Source organism: Pleurodeles waltl, chromosome 3_1 (assembly GCF_031143425.1).
Source record: "Pleurodeles waltl isolate 20211129_DDA chromosome 3_1, aPleWal1.hap1.20221129, whole genome shotgun sequence".
Lineage (NCBI taxonomy): Eukaryota > Metazoa > Chordata > Amphibia > Caudata > Salamandridae > Pleurodeles > Pleurodeles waltl.
In genome coordinates this window covers 544,438,355-544,459,050 of record NC_090440.1, presented here as the reverse complement: position 1 = coordinate 544,459,050, position 20,696 = coordinate 544,438,355, and the positions used below count along the sequence as shown (strand labels likewise).

Below are 20,696 nucleotides of genomic sequence, written 5' to 3'. Positions count from 1 at the left end.
TGTTCTTCCCCCGCCTTGCGAGCACACCCCAGCGCTCCTCCATTGAAAGATTTAACAAAAAAATCTCTTTCTCACTACTACTTTCTTGGATCTGTAAATGAAAAGAAAAAAAATGTGCCCACATTATTTTGTGGGGGCCTACACAATGGTGTTGCCACATCCTTGCACTTTTCTTTTACCATGCTGCACAGCATCGGCAATACAGCAAAAACCATTGGCAAAGCCATATGTTCCGAAGGCAAGACCCATTGCCTTGGCCAATGCATGTGTCCCTCGAGCAGATATGCCAGCTTTCTCTATGCAGTACTAACCAGCTCTTTTCGTACCTGCCTCACTCAACCTATTCAAGGCTATCTTGTGTCCCACTAACTTGGTTGCCATCTTTAAATACGTTTAGCCTTTAATTGCACACAGTATTTATTCTTTTAAAGAGAACTATGTTTAGTGAAGTGTTCACAACTTTTTGATCTTTTATGTATTAGTTTGAACGATTTTTGTTATTACAAATTTTCTCTAACTCTGCTTTTCTCCTACAAATTTCTGGCAAAGTTAAAGAAAAAGATTTTCTGTTCTTGTGTTAAGCGGACATCCACGTTGCCAAACAACATGACCAGTCTGTGATGAACCTTTGAGATCAAAGAGCCTTCTCCGTTATTGATAAAGACTAAACCAGCAACTTTTTGGAACATTTTTTATTTGTTTTTTAAATAATTGCATTGTACTCTGTGCTGTAAAATCAATGAAAAATGAAATTGTGAGTTTTTTTTCTAGCTGCAACAATTTGACATGATTTAATTGTAAGAACAAAATTAATTATTTTGCTTTTTTTGTGAGGATGCTGTGATCCAAGTCTGTGTTGCATCCTCTTTTGCTGCCTGCTGTCTCATGCCATTGCTCAGGAAGGAGTAGCGTAAAGTACCAGAAGCATTAAAAACAATTCTGACATGACTGAATTTCTTTCCATCTGCACAGTGAATGCTCTGAGGATGTGGAGGGGGTCCGGATGGAATTGATCAGGTGTGTCACTCTCCGTGAAGACACGGCGCCTCTATTCAGTTCTGCCGACGCAGCAGGAACATGAGGAGCACAGCACTGAGGAGGATGCAGAGAGTGCAGACTGTGGGCACTACAATCTCGGTCACCATTTCCATATGGCTAGCCAGAGGATCTGAAATTTAAAGGGACAGCAGTGGGCAGGCAAATCAGTGACATCTTGCGTCATGCACGTGTGCTTTAAGTGACACAGGAGAAAATTGGATGCCCTGTTAACTAGAATTTCGCTTGTTCAAACTCTGGTGAATCTCCCTTCTTCTGGGTTGGACTGGGCTCCTAGGAAGTGATTAAGCTGCACAGACCAGTAGGGCTATGGAGAAGTGAGATCAGTGTTTCCCAGACCCCAGTGTTGTCAGGAGGAGTATTCTCACAATTTCACAGTACACCTGTCTCGCTCTGCCCTCCCTGTGCCTGAATGTAAGTGCTAAAAGCTCTTCTAGAACTAGTTGTAAAATAAATACACACGTCATTGCTTTATAGATCCTGCGTCTTATTTGTCTGGGGTGCAAAAGAGTCTTGCGCTGGTGATACTGTCTGTTGTTTGTATTCCCCTTAACTCATTTTACTACCTGGTCTCCTTGCATTACTGTGTGGAACAGAGGCAGCCCCAGTTTCCAGTAGGATGTTCTGAATAGAAATGCCTGCCGCAGTGAGATGGACGGGTAGACAAGCTTAAGCATAGTGATACAATGAATTCAGAGAGACAGTGTGCTAGTTGCTTGGTGCTAACCATTTACCCGGGATGGAGGTGAAAAAAGGGATCACAACACTTGATGATTCCTTTTGTGTGCAGTGATAAAGTGAAATATATGAATAGAAATGTCTTGGGATGCAGAAATTTGGGGCCAGGAAATAGAAAAACTGGTGGATATGGTCAGATTGAAAGGCTAGGCATGTTCTTTCCTCCAAACAGTAATACTGTATTATTGATGGATATAAATGTCTGGAGTGGCTCTTTATTCATGCAGCAATACACAATGACAAATTATTTTATTCTACAACGTGAGACAGAACAAATAGATACAGTTGGGGGTGATCTTTCTTGAATGCAGAGATAAAGTGAGATAAAAGAATGAAAGGTGTGGGTATGGTCCGCATTGTATTTAGCAATACAGAAAGATTAAGCCAGTGTTTATTTTAGACCTTGTTGAACTTAGATAGAAGAACTCGGGAATAAAACTGAGAAATATACACATACTACGTATGAGACTGTAGAGTGATGGGGGAGTCGGGGCATGAAAACTATTGTAGTTCTGCATTAAGTACTTTTTCGTCTATACACACGTTCAGCAAACACTCGATTTCACCAGTGGGATTTTTGGGCAGGTCGTTTATCACCGTTTAGTCTTCAAAGACTTTATTTTTTTAGTTCAGAATTAATTCAGAATATACCGAAACATTTTTCTCGATGTTGGATAAAAATAGTTTTAACTTCCCTGAGGCAGTTTTTCAGAAGTTATGCTGAACCCGTTTAACCTTAATATCTGTTTGCTGAAATTGTACAGCACCTATTGACTTGTATTCATGTCTAGAGATAAAATTGTTGTCAGTAGTGCCGATGCACAGGAGAAGCTGGAAGTTTTATCCACTACGAAATTAGCTGCACTCTGATGAAATGGCTTTGGTGTCAGTAATGTTCATTTAAAGTTCGCATAAATGTAAATGTTAGTTTTTCATAGGTAGCACTTAATATTGGCCTGCCGGTTTCCGGTTTCTGTAGATCAGAGATCTGAGTGACAGAATCACACACTTTTGTCAGGTGGGGAACCAGGTTTAGCCCCGGGTCTCCTGGTTCCACTGAGCCACATTTCTTCTGCTAGAAGCTGTTTGAACGGATTGCCCTGCTGCTTTGTGTCCTGTTCAGAATGTCCAGGCACTAACCACAGCTTACTTTATCGCTCAGTAAGTTTTGCATATATTGTTAGATAGTGGCGACTGTAACAAGTTATTCGGCTGCTGTGAAACCTGTCAATGTGTCGATAGTGCTTAGAAGTGATTCTCCTACTCTGAACCTTTTTCTGGGCCCTTAGAACTGATGTAATAACAGTTACGTATTTACCCTGGGCCAAAGAACTGATGAAAAAGCCATGTCCGTGCTCAAAGGGTGTCAAGGAAGTGCTTACCATGTATTAGCCTCAGAATGTTAGCAGCAGTGTTCCGCTGTTCCTCTGATTTTCAAGGAAGAAAAATAAAGAAAAATGGTCATAAGGGTATGTAGACTTTCGACAGATTAAGCACCCCACTGCTCCTTTGAGCACTGCACTGTATGTGCAGAGGCCCAAACACCACCACCCCATAATCACACTTTTGAGCACACCTGTACTATCTATGAAAATAAGTACGCTGGCTGCAAAACTGAATATTCGCTAAATGTTCCTTTGGCGAAGAGCTTGTGCAGGCAAACATGTTACTGTTGTGACTCTAAAATGTGTTAGTATTCCTTGCTGTAGGTTCTTTTGTGCAAAAATAAGGCTGCAGTAATACTGCAATATATGGTCTGGGCTGTGCAGGGCTGTGAGTACTAATTATTCAAAAGAGACAGTAGCAATCGTGTGTTATTAGGATGTGAGTTTCTACAGAATTAAGAGTCTGCAGCATGAAAAACTATATGGCCACAGTCGTGTTTAAGCATAGTTCTGTTGTCTGCTAGGACGGATTTATACTCGTCCTTAGATGAATTGTGTTTTTGGACAGCTATTAGTGTCTCTAGCTACCCTTCCATGGGTTTTCTCCGTTTTTTGTTTGGATTCTTACTCGTCACTTGAGAGCAATGACTTAAATTTCTCTTCCATGTGCTGTTATTACATTTGATTCCAAGACCCTCCTTCCCAGGCATGTTCTTCCTCTTTAAGAGCGTGTGCACCCGAGCTCTTGCCACCAAAAAGTCAGAACCAGGCTAGGCTCCAAGCTTCTGCTCGGCTTTCACGAATCATGAGACTGTGGGGCCTCTGGAGCTCAAATCCTGTTGCATCCCCAAAGGTACTACTTTCAGATCGCTCTTGCACGACTGTACAGAACTATTGTTGGAAAGAGCATTCTCTTTTGGCCTTTAGTCTGAAAGGGAATAGCTTTGGCCTGTCTCCCCTTTCCAGATCTTATTTGGTCACAGCATGGGCGGGATCTCAGTATGCCAATCTTCAGCCTGCTCTAGCCTTTTAGGGGATGGAGGAGCGCAGAGGAAGGTAGAAGAAAATTCAATTTAGAAGAGCAGAGTTTGCATTGTAACCTAAACCTTATTCCTCTAGATCCAAATACTTGCTTTACTGTTGATGACCCAGAGTGGGTGCCCTGGCTGTCCTCATCTGTGGTTTGTTTGTTGACTGCTGGCCTCTAGTTGTAATGCGTTCAAGCTTACAACTACTTAAAGGCCTTTTTTACAGTTCATCTTAGCAAAGAACGTGCTAACGTTTGTAGACAACACAACAGCAAATAAATATGCAACATAAGCTAAGGAGGACCACATATAGTAGATGTGGTGTTATGCACAATCTTTAACACCGCCCCACCTAGCAGGTTAGCTGAACTTGAATGTGCAAACTCTACAGACTTCCAGAGCCTGTATGAATACAGGGCGTGCACCTAGAGATGCTTCTGGAAAGTTCCTGTATGCACTGTCTAAAGTGCAGCATGGGTTCCAGAGAATCTGTCTTTGCAAATTATCCTTGTTCGTCTGTTCCTCATTTTCCTGAGCTTGTTTCGTGGCCTATTGTCCCTAGCAAAATTAGTGTATTCCTATCTGTGAGAGCCTTCTTTCTCAACATGAGAGGTTTAGATATTTCATCCCTCTCGGCCACCCATATATCTTGGAGGATAAGTGCATGTTTTCCTGGAACTGCAGACACTTCTGGCTTTCGGAGGGTAATTTTCCACTGACCCTCACAGGCAGGAAACAATATACCGTGGTGCATTTAAAAAAACCAAAGCAAATATTGGTTCTGGTTGCATCATTTGGCTCCAGTCCAGGAGGTCGTTCACCACCAGAAGCAACTTTATCACCTTTTCATTTCTAAAAATGAGTTAATCTTTCAAGTTTTGGCGATAGCTCTACAGAATTTTTTTTTTTTTAATCTTACTATTTGAAAATGGAACTACTGAACAGAATAGGTTGAAAATCTTGTCAACAGTTGGGAAACCATATCCTGTCTGGAATTTAAAAGTTGTGTTGAATGCTTCGCTCACAAACCCTTTAAATACAAGACTTCCGCGAGTAGCAACCCAGCCATATCTTTGTGGCATGCATGTTGTCCCTCGAGATTAGTATCACTGGTGGCTAATCTTGAGGGTTCTGTTTCTCAGAGAGAGATGATCCATAATAATTTTTCTTTACGTTATCAGATTTTTAGTGAATCTGAGATTTATTTTCACATTCCTGTTTTGAAGCATAGCATATCCTCAATGGACTCGGTGTGAGGAGGGCTTGCATCAAAATTGGATCGTGCTACTTCTTTTCTCTAAGGAGCTGTAAAGGACATAAGCTGACTTGAACTGTGCCACGGTGGCATCTGGAGCAGTCCCTTTCCCCCCAGGTTCTCATACATTATCTGCATGGCAGACTTCCACTTCCTGAAATATGATGTGCTTGCTATTGGGACAATAAGTGCACCTGCTGTGCTTTGGAGACACATTCTGATTGAGGTATCTGCTAAAAGAACAGCTTAAGCTAAATCCTAAGTATATGATGACTATGAATAGTATGTTGCATCCGAGACCTGACAATTGGTATGTTTGGATAAACTTATTCCAGGCCATACCTAGGTGTATAGGAAGGAACGGTAGAGGAGGAGCTTGGGCCAAGAGAATAAATACACAGTGCTGTTCAGTGTAGCCTATACTAATTTTAGTTCTTCAGCTCTGTTTGTTACATACCATTGTTGGCCAAGTTTTGATGCCAATCGATGAGGAGACCACAATTAAAAAGTGAACCTTTACTAGGTGTTATAGATAGGGTTTTCTGTGTGAAGATGTTTTTGGCTAATGAAGTTCTGCAAAGTTTCCGTTCTGACTGATATTTCCAATCACATATTCCTCACCATTTTTTATATCCCCTAGGTGCCAGACTGGATCAGAGGTTTTTGCAGCAGTGCTTCTGTGTGCCGCTATGTGGCATCATGCAGCAGCGCTGGGTTGGGACAGAAAATCGACTAAGCCACCAAAATAAAATTGACCTTTGTTAGCAAATCAGATAGCTAAAAACGTGGCCTACATTTGCGAATTGGGGCAGGTCTGAACCTGTAAACAATGCTGTGTAGACGTATTGCAAGGTAAGGGAGACTGCATAGATTTGGACTTGCTGAAGGCTACTTTTGTGGTAATTTCAGGAAATCAGCAGTTAAAAACTGGCCCACCTGACCATAAAACAAACCTTCAAACAGCCTAACAACTGCACCACAGCGCTGCCAGATAGTCTGGTAGGCCAGTCCGACTCTGTGTGGCTCTGAGTTTACTTCTTTCCACCCTTGAAGTGACTTGAGTGAAGGTGCATACATGTGCCACCCCTGCATGCCTTCGTCCATTCCAATCTTTTCTCGCTTTCAAAAACACATTCGAACTCTGCTCCCCTTTTCTTAGGTTTAGCAAGTCTTTCAAAACCAAACGCCAGGGTGCAAGGGAACAATATCCCCACCTAAAAACACAGAGTTCCAACCATGCTGTAATTGTTGTGAACAGATGGACCTGCACAAGGTGTGCCTCTGGTGGTTGGGCTCAGGACACAACTCCAAATCGTGTGAGGAATGTGCCTTTTCGCACCCAAATGCAATTCAAGGTCGTGGCATGAAGCTGTATGCCCATGAACATTGAAAGAAGCCACGCAAGTCCCGCTCTGAGTCGAGTGCATGGACCAACTCCCACAACAGATTCTTTTCACAGTGGCGGTCAAGTGGTAGTTTGAAGTCCAAGATGAAGCTGAAACACAAGAAGACAAAGTATGGCTCTGATCCATTCCTCCAGCCTCTGTCTGCCGAGAAATCGCAAATGTGTCAGGTCAGGGTGCCACCTTCTCACTCCTGATCCTTGATTGAGTTGATCCCAATCAACTTTGAAGTTCCCAAGATACCTGGAAGCCATGCTGGGTGTTTCTGGCACTCTTTAGGCTCCCTCTGTTGCACCTTCAGACCCCAAGGATTTGCACTGTGACTTACTTACATTTTTTTATATTGCACGCTCCTACCCTAGATGATTCTCTAGACACTAAAGACTTATACTGCATTCCGAGAACAAATATTACTTGATCAGACGTTTTAAGCTTGTCAGGTTAGTATAAGATCGTATATTGTTGCAAGACTATAGCTTTAAAGGAGTTCCTGCACTTGTAATGTGTCATTAGTTTAACTGCCTGAGTAATGACAATTACTTTTCTAGCATGTAACAGGGTCTAAGGAACTGAAGTAATACACATTGGTGGGTAGATGAGAAGACGCTTGTTAGAAAACGCAGCTAAAAATCAGCTTTTTCAAATTCTTCAAATGCGGCCCTACCATTTTATTTCTTACCCCCTCCGTCTTCCTCCTTTACCAAACGATTTTTTGGAGGAGCACAATCCTGATGCAGAAGGTCATTCTTCTGTCTTTCAGAGGTGCCAGAAAGCACGTGCTATACTCTGTGGAAAGGGTGAGGTGCGATTTGTGATACATTGTGCTCTTTCGGAAGTCTGTCCTACCCTGGATCTGTCTGTTGACCGTCTTTTTGAGAAAGGGCAAGTTCAAAATGCTCACATTGGCTTAGGTGCTTTCAACTCTGGACCCAGAGGACTGGCTGCTAATGGTGGGCTTTCTGCAGTTAGTCGCGGACCACCTCAAGACATCCTTCATGCATTCCCTTGATGAGCCAACATACCACTTGTGCTGCATGCAGAGGATTCTTTTCATTGCAACTCTTCTGGCAAGTGTGATATTTAAGGCCTTTCCACTGCTGCAGCGAATCCAAGACATTCAGAATATGATCCTAATGTGTCGGCCTCAATCCGGGGTCTTGGTGATTTTTTTTTTTTTTTTGTTAGCCCAGCAAGGTGTTGCAGTGGGCACTTCGGAAGGTTATCTTTTGAGCCTTTCTGTGTTTGTGTGATCAATCATAGTCCTTTATTTCAAGTTGTCATGCATTTCTTAAACGGTTTGACTCATGTTATCCGAAAGCTGTTTATTATGCCACAATGGGACCTGAACCTGGTCCTCATGTGTTCCCCATTTAATCCAATACACAGCTCCCCTTTATGACTTTTGGCTCTAAAGACCGTCCTCTTCATTGCTACTATGTCAGCACATCAAGGGAGCTACAGGTGTTTTTGGTGCACCCACCGTACACCATCTTCTTTCTAGACAAATTGATGTTAAGGCCGAAGGTGGCCTTTCTACTGACGTTTCTGACTCCCTTCTACGTTGGCCAATAATTTATCTTCTAGAATTTGTTCCTCTGCCTCACTGCTTGAAAGAGGAGAGATTCCATCGACACATCGACCACACAAAAGACCATAGTGTAAATGATTTGGTCTTTGTGTGTTTCCCTAGGGCAAAGAAAAGGAAGGCTTTGCAAAAGAGTACCCTGTCTAGGTGCATAATCTTCTTTATCAAACTCTGTGATACAGTGACCAAGAAACAACCTCATGAAGGTCTGTGGACCCACTCCACCAGGCTTGAGCTGCTACAACAGTAATGGTGTGAGGGTTGCCCGTTTTAGACATCGGCCAGGATGCTACCTGGGCATTGGTGCATATGTTCACTGAGTAATGTTACCTTGTCAGTCAGGCCTTCTGGAATGGTCACTTTACCCACTCAGTTGTGCAGAACCTTTTGGGCAGAGTTTACTCCCTAGTAGTACCTCCCACTGCGAAGGGTCTATATTATTTATAAGTGTGGAACTTCCAGTTAAAGATATCCATCAGATCAACAAATTACTTTGCTTTGATGCCTTTCTGGTGAATACTCTTAACTTTTGATTCCCCACTGCCCTCCCAATTCCCCATTCTGTATGAGGTCTACGTAGCCCTGAAGGAGGGAGCAGATGGCTCCAGTTTATTCTGTTTTAGTGCATGCCCTTGAGAGCCGGAAGCTGGAAGAGAGGTGTGGGAGGTTGGCAGCACACAATATTAATTTCATATACTGAAGATAGAGGAAAGCTTTAGCGGAGGAGGTGGTATTGAGTTGAGAGGGTGTTTATTACAAGACATTAGTCATTTTCTTAAGTATATGTGAAGTAAAGAATGGCTACTGCCTGAAGATGCTGGATGAAAAACCACCTGCTATATTTTTTTGCATTTAGTTTTAGTTGGCGGGGGCCAAAGTCGTCAGCAAGCCATTTTTTTTAGAGGGAGGATGCCTTGCATTGATCTCATGTGACATCTCTAGTTGTGAGAATGAGAGTTGACATACTCAACTTCATGGATTGGTATGAATTACCTAGATTTTATCCACTTACTTCGACCAAGTGATGTATTGGAAAGCTCTAACTTGCTGCTTACTCGCTACAGTATCCCTTGAAACCCTTGCAGGTGGTTTGTTTATATTTTGAGGTATAATTGGCAGCATAGTTATTATTTGTAAGTCTAACCTTGGCTTCGCACAGTACTTCCTGTGAACACCATGGAGTGTACTAACTTATCCCCTTCATCTGAGGGGCTGTATTCTTCACCATGTTCAGAGTTGTCCTCTTAAGTGCCCATACTTGAAATTGAAAGCCTGTGCTTTTTTAAATATATTCGCATTTAAATTGTGAACAATACAATGGACACCTATTACATAAGGTTAATATATTATCGAAAGGGCACATGTGCCATATAATTCTGCATGTGACTGCGTTCTCGAGAGAGTTGGGGCATATGTAAGTATTCCGTAATGTTGTAGGAAAGAGGTGTAGTACTATGGTGACCACTACTATAAGCGGCCTAGGACTGCTTAGCAGCGTATACTTATGTGACTAAAAAAGCTTCTGTGTATCTTCACTCTTAAACAGTAGACTTTAGGTTTAATGTATGTGAGTTAATGTTTTAATTCTAGCAGAAAACACCTGTTTCACTGGTCCACTGCACAGAGGTTTTGTCTTAAAGGCAGATTAAGCACTTATTGCTCCTTGTATTTTTGCTGCATGGATCTGTTGAAGGTTGCTATACTTTACAAACCTCTGCCTTCTATTCATATTTACGACCTAAATTCAATTCTGGCTAAGTCTGAATCTAGCACTCGCTCTACTCGAGAGCTTCTGGCCTTTCCCCAGCCTGGTAGGTCACCCCGGATCTCCCTATAGGCAGAGTCACTGGCGTTATGCGATTCCGTGGCAGCTGTGCTTGCCACATAATTATGGATTTTGTCCACTATGTGTTGCATAATTTGCAGATTTCAACAAAATTGTTTTTTGAAACTCAAACGACTCAAGTTAGTAAAAAGACAGCTCAGGATGTGCTGCACAGTGGCATACCTTTTGCTTTTAAGCTAGTACTAATGTGGTGAAACATTTGTCCAGACAGTATTAATGTGCATTAAAATGTCGTGTCGAAATAGTGAAATAATACTTTTATAGTGTATGCAGCACTACGCTATCTAATTTACATTTTCTTGTTGCATAGTTTAGTCAACCCCGTCGTTTAATTTGGTCCTCCTTTGCTGCATAATTCCAGTGGCCCTGCATATAAGCCATTCCATTCTTACAAGTTTTAAGTTTGCCAAAGCACCTGGAAATTTCTAAACATGCATGCTTCTGTTTTTGAGAGTTACTGTTGGATGCCTGTGCTCTTCGCTCTTGTGTGTTAAGCTGGTAAGACAGTGTAAATACACACACAAATGCACACCCAATCACACTGGACGGCACGTCTATGGTAGGTCCCTACCCCTTAAACTTCATCATGCAGCTGCCAAACCTTGGCAACATCTGCTTGAGCTGCTCTTCTAGCTGAAAAGGGCAAACAAAGAAAACACAAATGGCTAATTAGATGCCTCTGAATGAGATCTGCCACCCACCTTAGTAAGCTTGTAATGTTAGTAAGATGCTGTGAATGTCAGTTATACCTATTGAAGCATAAATGGTGGATCAAGACTTATATATTTGCAGAACCACACAGCTAATGGTTATGCAAGGCTATTTTTATGGCATTTAACTTGTGTATATAGCCCGATCCACAGACTGCGCCAATGGCAAAATAATTTTTCAATACCTGCATTTCTCCAAACATTATGCACTGAAATATTATCCCTGTTTTTTTACAATTAATTATTTTTACTCTTCTGAAAAGGCACTTTTAGACCCACTTTTTTTCATAGAGCTTGAATAATGATGAAGGGAATGCTATTTGTAGGTTAAGATTTAATCTTTCTTAAAGTTCAGGTGTCTGTGTTCACTCCACTTCTGGGCTAAACTGTGTTAGATCATGCCCTTCTAGATCAAAAGCCACTCTCTATCCTTGCTACTTTTGAACCGAGCTCCAACCCTGAGCACAGTCCCAATTAATTTAGACAACAGATCCAGCCACAAGAATTGTAAAAAGAATTGCAAGGGGAGTCTTATCCTATCCAAGAAAATCATTTTAGGCTGACTTGTTCATATCTGAATGTCAATACACAGTCACTGAGAAAACAGTGTATTTTATGACCGCAATGTTTAAGCAAATAGGTGAGAAATTCAAGTTTATTAAGCACTGAGGGGCTTCAGAATTTGGAGGAGAGACCGGCTCTGAGCCAAGTTGATACTATAGAATTTGGATGTCTGAATGAGGTGATGGTTACTTATTCTCTGTCCTCCCAGCTGACCTAACACGTTAGAAAGCCCTATCGGGGTCTTTGAAGAGTCTTCACATAAACTTTCAGTAGTAAGAACAATCTGACTTCATAACCCTGTGACATATCCGGTATCCACGCTTGATTGCACATTAGAACTCCCAAGTACAGACTGTTTGGCCACGTCCTAGATAAACTATTCTCTATATAACTGTTACATGTGATTACTCTGCCCAACCTTTAGCTGTCAAAACTACTTTGATGCAGTGTCAATAAGGAGCCAGTTGACAGAACCACACAGAAGTTGTTTATAACCTAATGTTAATGTAGCATGCCCCAATCTTGATGTTTCTTCATTAGGCTGAACCTACATATTCTGATTAGTTCTGAATTTTCTTGGCATACTCTCTCACACAAAACCTAATTAAGTGGCAGAGCTGTGCTTAGTTATACAGCTGCCCAGTCACTGCAGTCCTGGCCATGCATCGTCTAGTAGCAGAAGGACTTGGGAATGGAGTCAACTCATCTCACAGATAGCAGGACCAAAACATTAGTGAGCTCCTATAAGGATTGCAGGTCAGGACCACGCACGCATTTACCACGCCTGTCTGAACAGCGCAGTCCAAACTACGAATGCACTTTTACAGTGCGTTCCTTTATCACGCAAGTCATTAGAACGACGTGCCATTGGGAAAGCACTGGATTTTGGAATAGTAAAATTTACTATTCCAACTCCAGTCTGGTAACAGTAGGGAAAGTGTTGGATTCAAAGTCCCATCAGCCCAAAAACACTTTCCTTAAGGCGAGTCATTGTAACAATGTGCGTGGACAGGAATGCGTTACAAGGACACATTTGCGGTTCGGGGATGTCCCTGCCCCCCCCCCCCTCGCCCTCCCCCCACCCTTCCCCCACCCTAAAATCAGCCCCCCACCCCTATCAGTGGTTCCCATAGGATGCACAAATCTTGCTCCGCCAACTCTTAAGTTCAGTCACCTCCTAGGTAGGCATTCTTGGCCAAGTCAATCTACTCGCTCCACCCATGAAACCATCACAAATTCACCTTACCCCATGAATCATTAAAAGAGGTGATAATTCTCAATTCATTTATAACAAATCTCTGTCAAAACTATGAAATCTTTCAAGTGCCCACCGTCCAAGACCTGTCCTGAGTTTCGTTTTTTGTTAACAACTTGTCTGCTTTTCTGCCCTCAAAATTCTTTGAAAGTTTGCAAGACTAAAGAAGGTGTCCTAAGTATTCTGAATTATCCACCTCAGTGTGCTCTCCTGCCTATTGTAGAAGTCCCCACTGATCCTTGCTTGCGTCTTAAAGTAATGTCATCTCTGTGGTCGTTATGAGGTTCGTTGTCTCCAATAAATCCAGTGCATCAACACAAATAAAAGGCCAACGCTACCCCCAGTGGAAAGTGGTTACTGTTATGTAAACAAAGACTTGTGATGTATAATTAGAAAGATCAACTGTAAATTTAAATTGCTTAGTTAGATCAACTCAATTAATGAAGCCTGCAAAAAGATGCTACCAAAGAAAGAAGTAAACCTGCTTATTAAATTCATACATTTTTGGTAAGGCATAAAGTGACCGCAATTATAAGCGGTGATCATTGATAGTAGCCTTATTTCATCTGGCCATTCTGCATTTAACTACATGTATACATTGTCATGTGTCTGATCCAGGCACTGCTCACAATGATATTGGGAATTTGGTGCTTACCCACTCCTTTACAATGTGTTGTGCATCACCTTTTGGTTTGCTGCCAAAAGTAGGCCAATTATGTTCCAAGCACTTAGTTGTCTGCGTCAAGCTTGGCTTTGTTTGTTCTATGTGGTCTCCGTTTCTCAGTACATAAAATCAGCAGACTGTCTCCCCAAACTGTCAGCTCTGCTGATGGCCTTATATTTTCATGGCAGTTCTGTTCGATTTAAAACATTTTGTAAACATGGCTGTTGAAAACGTTCTTAGACGTCCAGCTGATTCCTGTGTTGTGTACATTCTCCTGTACCATTATATTTCTGTACTGCACCATTTGAGACATTAGCTCTGCAACCTAAATGTTACCCAAATAAATTGTTGCCCTTGCAGACATGCTCAGTGCAGTTCTGCAACCACTTAATGGACGTTCAATCACAATATCTCACACTATTTTTCTGCCCATTACTATTAATATCGGCCTTCTATGCCTGGCACTCCACAAAGTTACTGGCTTCCATGACCACTCATAAAGCTCGCTTACAAGGCTCTTCATCTCCCCAATCTTTCCCTTGAGCAAACCTAAAAAGCCATTCATCTCTCCCCATCATTTAAAAACAAAGTAATCGTTCGAATACTAAACCACAGTTCCCAACCTTTTCCTAAATCATTCTTATATACTCCTGCAACAAACCTACTACTCTGACCTTTTTGATCAGTGCCGCCAGCTATATTTGTTCCACTCAATCGCCATCGTTGAGCTCTGAGTTTTACAGCTACAACATTTCATCTGCATCCCTGATTCACTCATCCATCCTAGCAAAAACAATGGTGCACTTCGTAAACAGAGGAAACATCAACAACGGAGCACCTTGAATCCTATAGACAAGCCATGAACAACCTAACATCAACCCTCAAGGCTATCAACTCCTTTTGTTTTCTAGGTTCAAGTTCCTCACTGTGCTTTTACCCTCAACTTCTTGTAAACTCAATCTATGCACTTTATTCCATCCATTACTTTTTTGAATTACTTATCCCACCCTCTCAGTTTGAAAGCTTTGCATGTCACTTCTCTACTAAGATCTCAACCATTGGACCGAACCTGGCAGCATTTCTCTTCAGCTTACCTCCTTCGTCTTATGTGTCTGTTAGGAGTCCTAATCCTTGTCTCAAGCCTTCTCACCCACATCTCCAGCTGAACTCATACCCCTACTCAAAATTGCCACTCAGTCATGCTCACTGTTTGACTTCTTCAGTTCCTAAATGAGCCAAACCCCTGGCTCTCTCATCTTCTGTTATCCTGCCTACTAACCTCACTCTTTAATCACTCTCCTAATACAGGCAACCAACCATTGTGCTTCAAATTCAGTAGTCATAACGCTATTGGATAAGAAAGACCAAATAGCAACCCTACTGTCCTTGCTTACTATTGTCCCGTCCTGCATTCCTGCCCTGCTACTATCATCACCTGCTTAATTTCCTTCACTGGGGTTTTCATTCTCAGCACTTAATAGAAAGTCCCCTCTCCCATGTGTCCAGTTTCGTATGGTCTGTGCAAAACAATCGTCTCTCCTCCATTTTAACATTTGTTGATCTCTGCAGTTTTTGATACTGTTGATTACCTCACTATACTGTTCACACTATCTTATTTTGGTACCACAGTTTTGACACTAAATTGACTTTTGTCCAGTCTGTCTTCATTCTTTCTTGGTGCTCCTTTCTGTCTATACCACACCTCCAGTAGGTAACGGAGAGGTGGCCACAAGCTTTCATCCTGTGCCTTGTTTTCCATTGCAACCTATGACATCCCTTTGTCTTACTTATTCCTTTATTGACGATACTCAGCTCTCTCTGTTTTATCCACACATTACGTCCCATCTACCAAATCGGATCTCTAATTGCCTCCCAGCTCATTGGATGACTTTCGAAACACACATGCTAAACTCATGCAAAATGGAAATAATATATTTTCCTGCTCCTACCCTCTTCACTTTCCCAGGTATTGTATAACCAGAAGCCTTTGAATATACTTCAGCACTTTTAAGAACATGGAACCGTTCATAACCAACTCAGCAGCCAGATTTCTGTTAATCCTTGCAGTCAGTCCTTTTCCTAAGTGTAAACACTGATAGCCTTGCCTGTCCTTAGTATATCGGACTAATGCAAGTCTTCTAGAGGACTGGGTCTCACCCTGCACTCGTTTAAACATCACACAAGGTACTTGGTACTCAGTTGTGCCTCAAGGACCCCTAATAATGCTCCCATACACTCTCCAGTCTCTGACTGCTGTCACCATTGCCAGTTGGCTGTCTGTTAAAAACAAAGCTGTCTCTACAATTTATTGGTCCTGGTCTTCAAAGCCATAAATGACTCGTCCCCTAATTGACTCTCCTCATTATGGAGTATCCGAAATAGCAACCTATGCTCAGCCAACCTTATTCTTCCGCTCGCTCCTAAACCACCATCTGCAGCTTGATCCTTCTGTTTATTCGGACCCATGCGTTGAAATGTTCTTCCAGATGAAACATGCTGTCTCTCTGCCCACCTCCTTCAAGACTGCTTTCAAGGACCACCTCAAATTGAGAAGAATTATTAGCCAAACACCAGCCTTAATTAAGAATTAAGTTGGACACAAATGTAAATATGTATTTATTCAGCATTTCTTCTCAAAATGCTTCTGCAATAAATCAATAAAGTAATGCAGAAATCAGTCTACCGCCAATGTATCACTTTTCTCCAACTTCTTCCCCAAAGTGCTGCTATACTGATGCATTGATAATGATATTAATTGTGCCTCTTTATTTGACATCAGCCACACTGATGCACTGTATAAACTGTGGCTTTAGCACTCTTATTTTTAGCCAGCTACTAATGTGTTACCCTTTCTGCACGCATTTCTGGTGTCTTAAAGGGCTGTAATACATTTGGAACGTGGAAAGTTGACCAGGTGGCCACACTTGAAAGCTCTGCGTCACTGGGGTAGTGGTTCCAAGGCCGATAATGCTTTAGGGATAATTTACAATCTTAAAGCAAAAATGGAGCATGGGGATAAATTGATTTATTTTTAATATCCAATGATACTCTTAATTGTCACTGTGGTCGTGTTTATTCCTTCAATTATTTTTTTTAGAACACTTGCAAAAGAAAATTTCCCCTGCTTCACCACCACCAAGAGAGTAAAGCATTTGCATTTTTTTTTAAAACATGTGTACTTAATACAATCATACATAATATAACAAACACAATATGAGAAATATCCAATACAAAGATCTCACACAAAATATTTTTATAGATTTCCTTTTGCTTTCCCAAACGTTCCAAACTAGGTGGCTTCCGACCAGTTCTTCTGCGCATAAATCCAGGTAGTCCAATATATGTCACGGTTTCTAGGCCTAAAAGCCTCCTTTTTCTCCTGGCCATCTCTATTCTAACTAAGACTGTATTTTTTCCGGACTCCTTTCAAAAGATTGTCGAAGCATTTCGGCCTTTAATATTCAGCCTCATCAGGACACCGGAAGACATGGAAACATTGATCAGACCTATTACAAACATACTACAATTATACATCATTAAAGCACCTAAAAGCGTATGTCCAGTAGGAAGGATTCCATCTTCCATACTGTGTTGGTAGCACCTCTCTTAATAAATCCATTAAGTGAAGTTGTTAAACATGTATAGACCCTATGGAATTTGCGGGATCTACATGCAACCAAAGAATCCATTATCAGCCTCAGGCGTGCATGCAGTGTACATGCAGACCCTGACGGGCCATCTCTGTGAGGTGAAAGAGGAACAGAAAATATAAATCAAATCAATCCACTCATCCCAAACTTTCAGAGTTAAAGAAATTATTACCACTCCACATTAATTACAAGCAACAAACAAACTGCTGTGGTGGCCAAGTAAATCGAAATGGATGTGAACCTAATACAAATGGGGTCTCAATTGTTTAAAGTTCAACTCTTGGGGCTAGGGAGCAATCCATTGGACTGAGGGGTGAAAAAACATTTTAAAAAAATATATTAACTATCAGTTTCCTGCCCATCTCAATCAAAAAATGTAAGCATGTGTGGTCTTCGTCCTGAGGTAGATACCCCCACACTTTTTTACTTTGCAGGGCCTGGGGGATGTTCTAATCTCAAAATTGCACCTGACTACCACCAATGTGATGAGTGCATCTCCCGACTCGGCTCTCCTCGTCAAAGCAGGGGAAAGCCGTACCGCTTTCTAGAATGAAATGCATCTGAGTGCCCAAGTCGCTCTTCTCTTCTGGACCGCCACCTGAAGAAAAATGTGCGTGAGCACCCAAGTCACTTCTCTTGCAGGCCTTATAGAATGGAGTGCCTGTTCTTGTATATGGCCTCTCCAAAGCAAAACAGCGAGGAGGCTTGTACACATAGAGGAGGTGCCTCCACAGAGACTGAAATAAGTGGCGGCCATATTTAAGTGTGGAAACATTGGGTGATATCTGCTCAAACTACGAAGGGGTTTCACCCACCATCACTTAGATTTAGAAGCTGAATTTATGGCACAGTTGACTCTATTTGTGAAAATTGATCCTGTATATTGTTTATTAATTACAAAATTAGATCCATCTGGTACCAAATAAAATGGCATTAAAAAAATCGGTCCACAGGGATATAAAATCATGCACATATTTATTTTATAGAAAATCTATTACACAATCCTCAAATATATGTGACGTTTCATTATCTCAGCCCTGGTATTCTTCTAGTTATGTATCAACTATTTATTACTGGGAATATAGGAATATATAGCGTAAAACAGATTCTTGTACCACATAACACCTCAAATTTAATACATTCCTTGTCAGATATAGACCACCTTACAGAAGGTTACCTAACGAGTATTAGATTAGTGACCATATTTCATCCAGTTCATTTAATCCATTTCGTGCAGTCTGGAATTTCTCTATCAGCATGGCCTCCATTCTATTCAAAAAGGTAACAGTGTTTTGTTGTTTTTTTCGACAACAAATAGAACCAACCAATAATATCATTTTCTGTATGTTTCAGCTTCTTGAAATGTTGAACCAAGGGAGCACCCAATATGCCCCACTTAGTGCGTGATCTTGGTTAAAATATTCTTCTTTTAACAGGGTGTGTCGTAAGTCCTATGTATGTCAATTCACACGGGCATTTGATACAGAAGACAACATTTTTTGTTTTGCCGTTAGAGAATTTTGTTTATTGATTGAAACTAATACCATTGATTGTCATACTTTTTGTATCTGAATTGATTTTACACATTATACAATTTTGGCAACTATAGTGTCCTACCACTGTTGGCAAGCCCAATATTGTAGGTATGTCCCTTGATTTGTTGACTGGTCTTGCAGCTCTTACCAATTGCTGTTTAATGTTTTTACCCTTTTTAATGGCAAACATGGGGAATAAAATTCCCAAATCAGAGATGGTTGCCGAATGTCTTTTAATGATCCTGTTTATTTTGTTAGCCTTTGGATTATATGTAAGGACACAAGTCAAAGGTGTAACTTCTGCTTTCTTCTTAGGTTTCAGCAATGTTTTCCTTGGTGTAAACCAAACCCTTTTGACACTTTAACCCCATAGGTGCTTGCGTCGGCCACTGGCCGACACATGCACACCCTCCCTGGTGTGGGTCACGACCAGTGGCTGACGCCAGGGAGGGGTTTTAAAAATTCTCCGATGCGTCGCACCAGAGGATTTTTTTTTTATTATTCAAAACTCCCTCAGAGACATGGAAGAGCTTCCGTGTCTCCCTTCGCCCCCTCTGTGATGTCAGTGTGGCGCGATGCGTGCTGGCATCACAATTTGTTTTTCCCACCAGAGCAGGAAGCAGCAGATAAGGCCGCTTTCTGCTCTGGTGGGGAAAACGGGTCTGAAAGGGCCTCCTCCACCTTCATGAAGGTCTTGTGCGAAAGGGGGGATTCTCCCCTTTCAAACAGGGCCTTCCTGAAATGGTTTCCTGGCCGAAACCCCACTAGACACCAGGGATCACAGCACTGGGGGGTGGGGGAGGAGTCAGCCAACCCCCTCTGTAAATATAAATATGTATGTATATATATATATATATATATATATATATATATATAATGACTTTTGTCAATGCATGTGTGGTTTCTTTGAGGGCTGCAATCCGCCCCCAGGGAAACCACACCCACATATAAAAGTGATCTTTTTACATACATATGTATGTATGTGTATGTATATATATATATATATATATATATATATATATATATATATATATATATTCGTCACTAGTTGTCTTGCAGCGTGCGTCTTCAAAGCGATGCACATACTCCAACTGACGCATTTCAACCATAGCTTTTAGGCAGCAATAAAAAAGTCAAGCTAACTCTTGAGATTATGTTTCTGCTAGAGAAGGATTGGACTTTTGTCTAGTGGCAGTTTTGATCTCATAAAGTAGTGCAGATGGTTTATATACCTGCTGCAAAGATCAAATCTGTATTTTATGTGAATAGCTGAGTGGATTAGTAAAGCCAGCCATTATCTGCGCTATAATACAAATGAAATGTATGTGCGAGGGGGCTATGAAGAGATGAAGGACACTTTTTCTGGATGGTAGTGAGGGAATCCGAGGAGGAGGTCATGGAAGCACCAATAACGATAGTTGGACTGGGCGCCACAGGCGTTAAAGTATGTGAGGATAGGTATGTGACAAGGTTAAGTAATGTCTCTCTTTGTTTTTTTTTGTGTGTCTTGAGAGAACGTGCTGATTGAGGGAAAAGGCAAAGGTAAGGTGACTGACCTTTACTGTTGCACGCATCACACACACCAGCAATTTTGTGACTGTCTATGTAGGCTAGTGTTTTAGAGGGACAGGTTAGCCAGTAGCAAAGATGGTGTCTCATTGGATGACTGCTGCTCAAGCCCTAACTTGGGTCGTGGAGGACAGCTCCGATGTAGGATCAGAGACTGAGACAGCAGATACTGAGACAGCATCTGAGGGATACGACAATGGGGCAGATTCAGAGTGATTTTTCAGTCGGAGGAGTCCCATCCGACGACAACTCTTCTACTGATTCTGAGGGAGATGATGAGGACAGTTGTGCTGATGTGGTGCGGTGCATGCAGCAGCAAGCACACAGAGTGCTCTTTTGGGAGCTCCCCAATTGAGTTCTACCCCAAATTCCACCACCCAAATTGTATTGTAGAGACATCAAAATTATCTATCACAAAACAACCTGGTTTTGTAAGGCAGGCACCTTCGTTTT

At 41.6% G+C, this 20,696-nt stretch overlaps 2 protein-coding genes across 7 annotated transcripts in view; one reads left to right on the top strand and one right to left on the bottom strand.

The window, feature by feature from the left end:
* ZWILCH (zwilch kinetochore protein) overlaps positions 1-1,532 on the top strand; it is a 266,547-nt gene extending 265,015 nt beyond the window's left edge. For all 3 annotated transcript variants that reach the window (XM_069222876.1, XM_069222877.1, XM_069222878.1), the window contains one exon: positions 973-1,532. The gene's annotated coding sequence lies outside the window, so the exon portion shown is untranslated. The remainder of the gene's footprint in view (positions 1-972) is intronic.
* LCTL (lactase like) overlaps positions 1-20,696 on the bottom strand; it is a 168,795-nt gene that overhangs the window by 31,337 nt on the left and 116,762 nt on the right. The window contains exons 15-17 of one of the 4 annotated variants that reach the window (XM_069222882.1): positions 10,868-10,929; positions 3,177-3,221; positions 1,126-1,168 (exon numbers count right to left, since the gene is read on the bottom strand). The exons of 1 other annotated variant lie outside the window; for it this stretch is intronic. In XM_069222882.1, coding sequence (XP_069078983.1) covers positions 10,871-10,929 — 59 coding nt within the window. In that variant the 3' untranslated portion in view covers positions 1,126-1,168; positions 3,177-3,221; positions 10,868-10,870. Of the gene's footprint in view, positions 1-1,052; positions 1,169-3,176; positions 3,222-10,867; positions 10,930-20,696 lie in introns of those variants that run through there. 2 more of the 4 variants (XM_069222879.1, XM_069222880.1) reach the window with 2 other exon arrangements.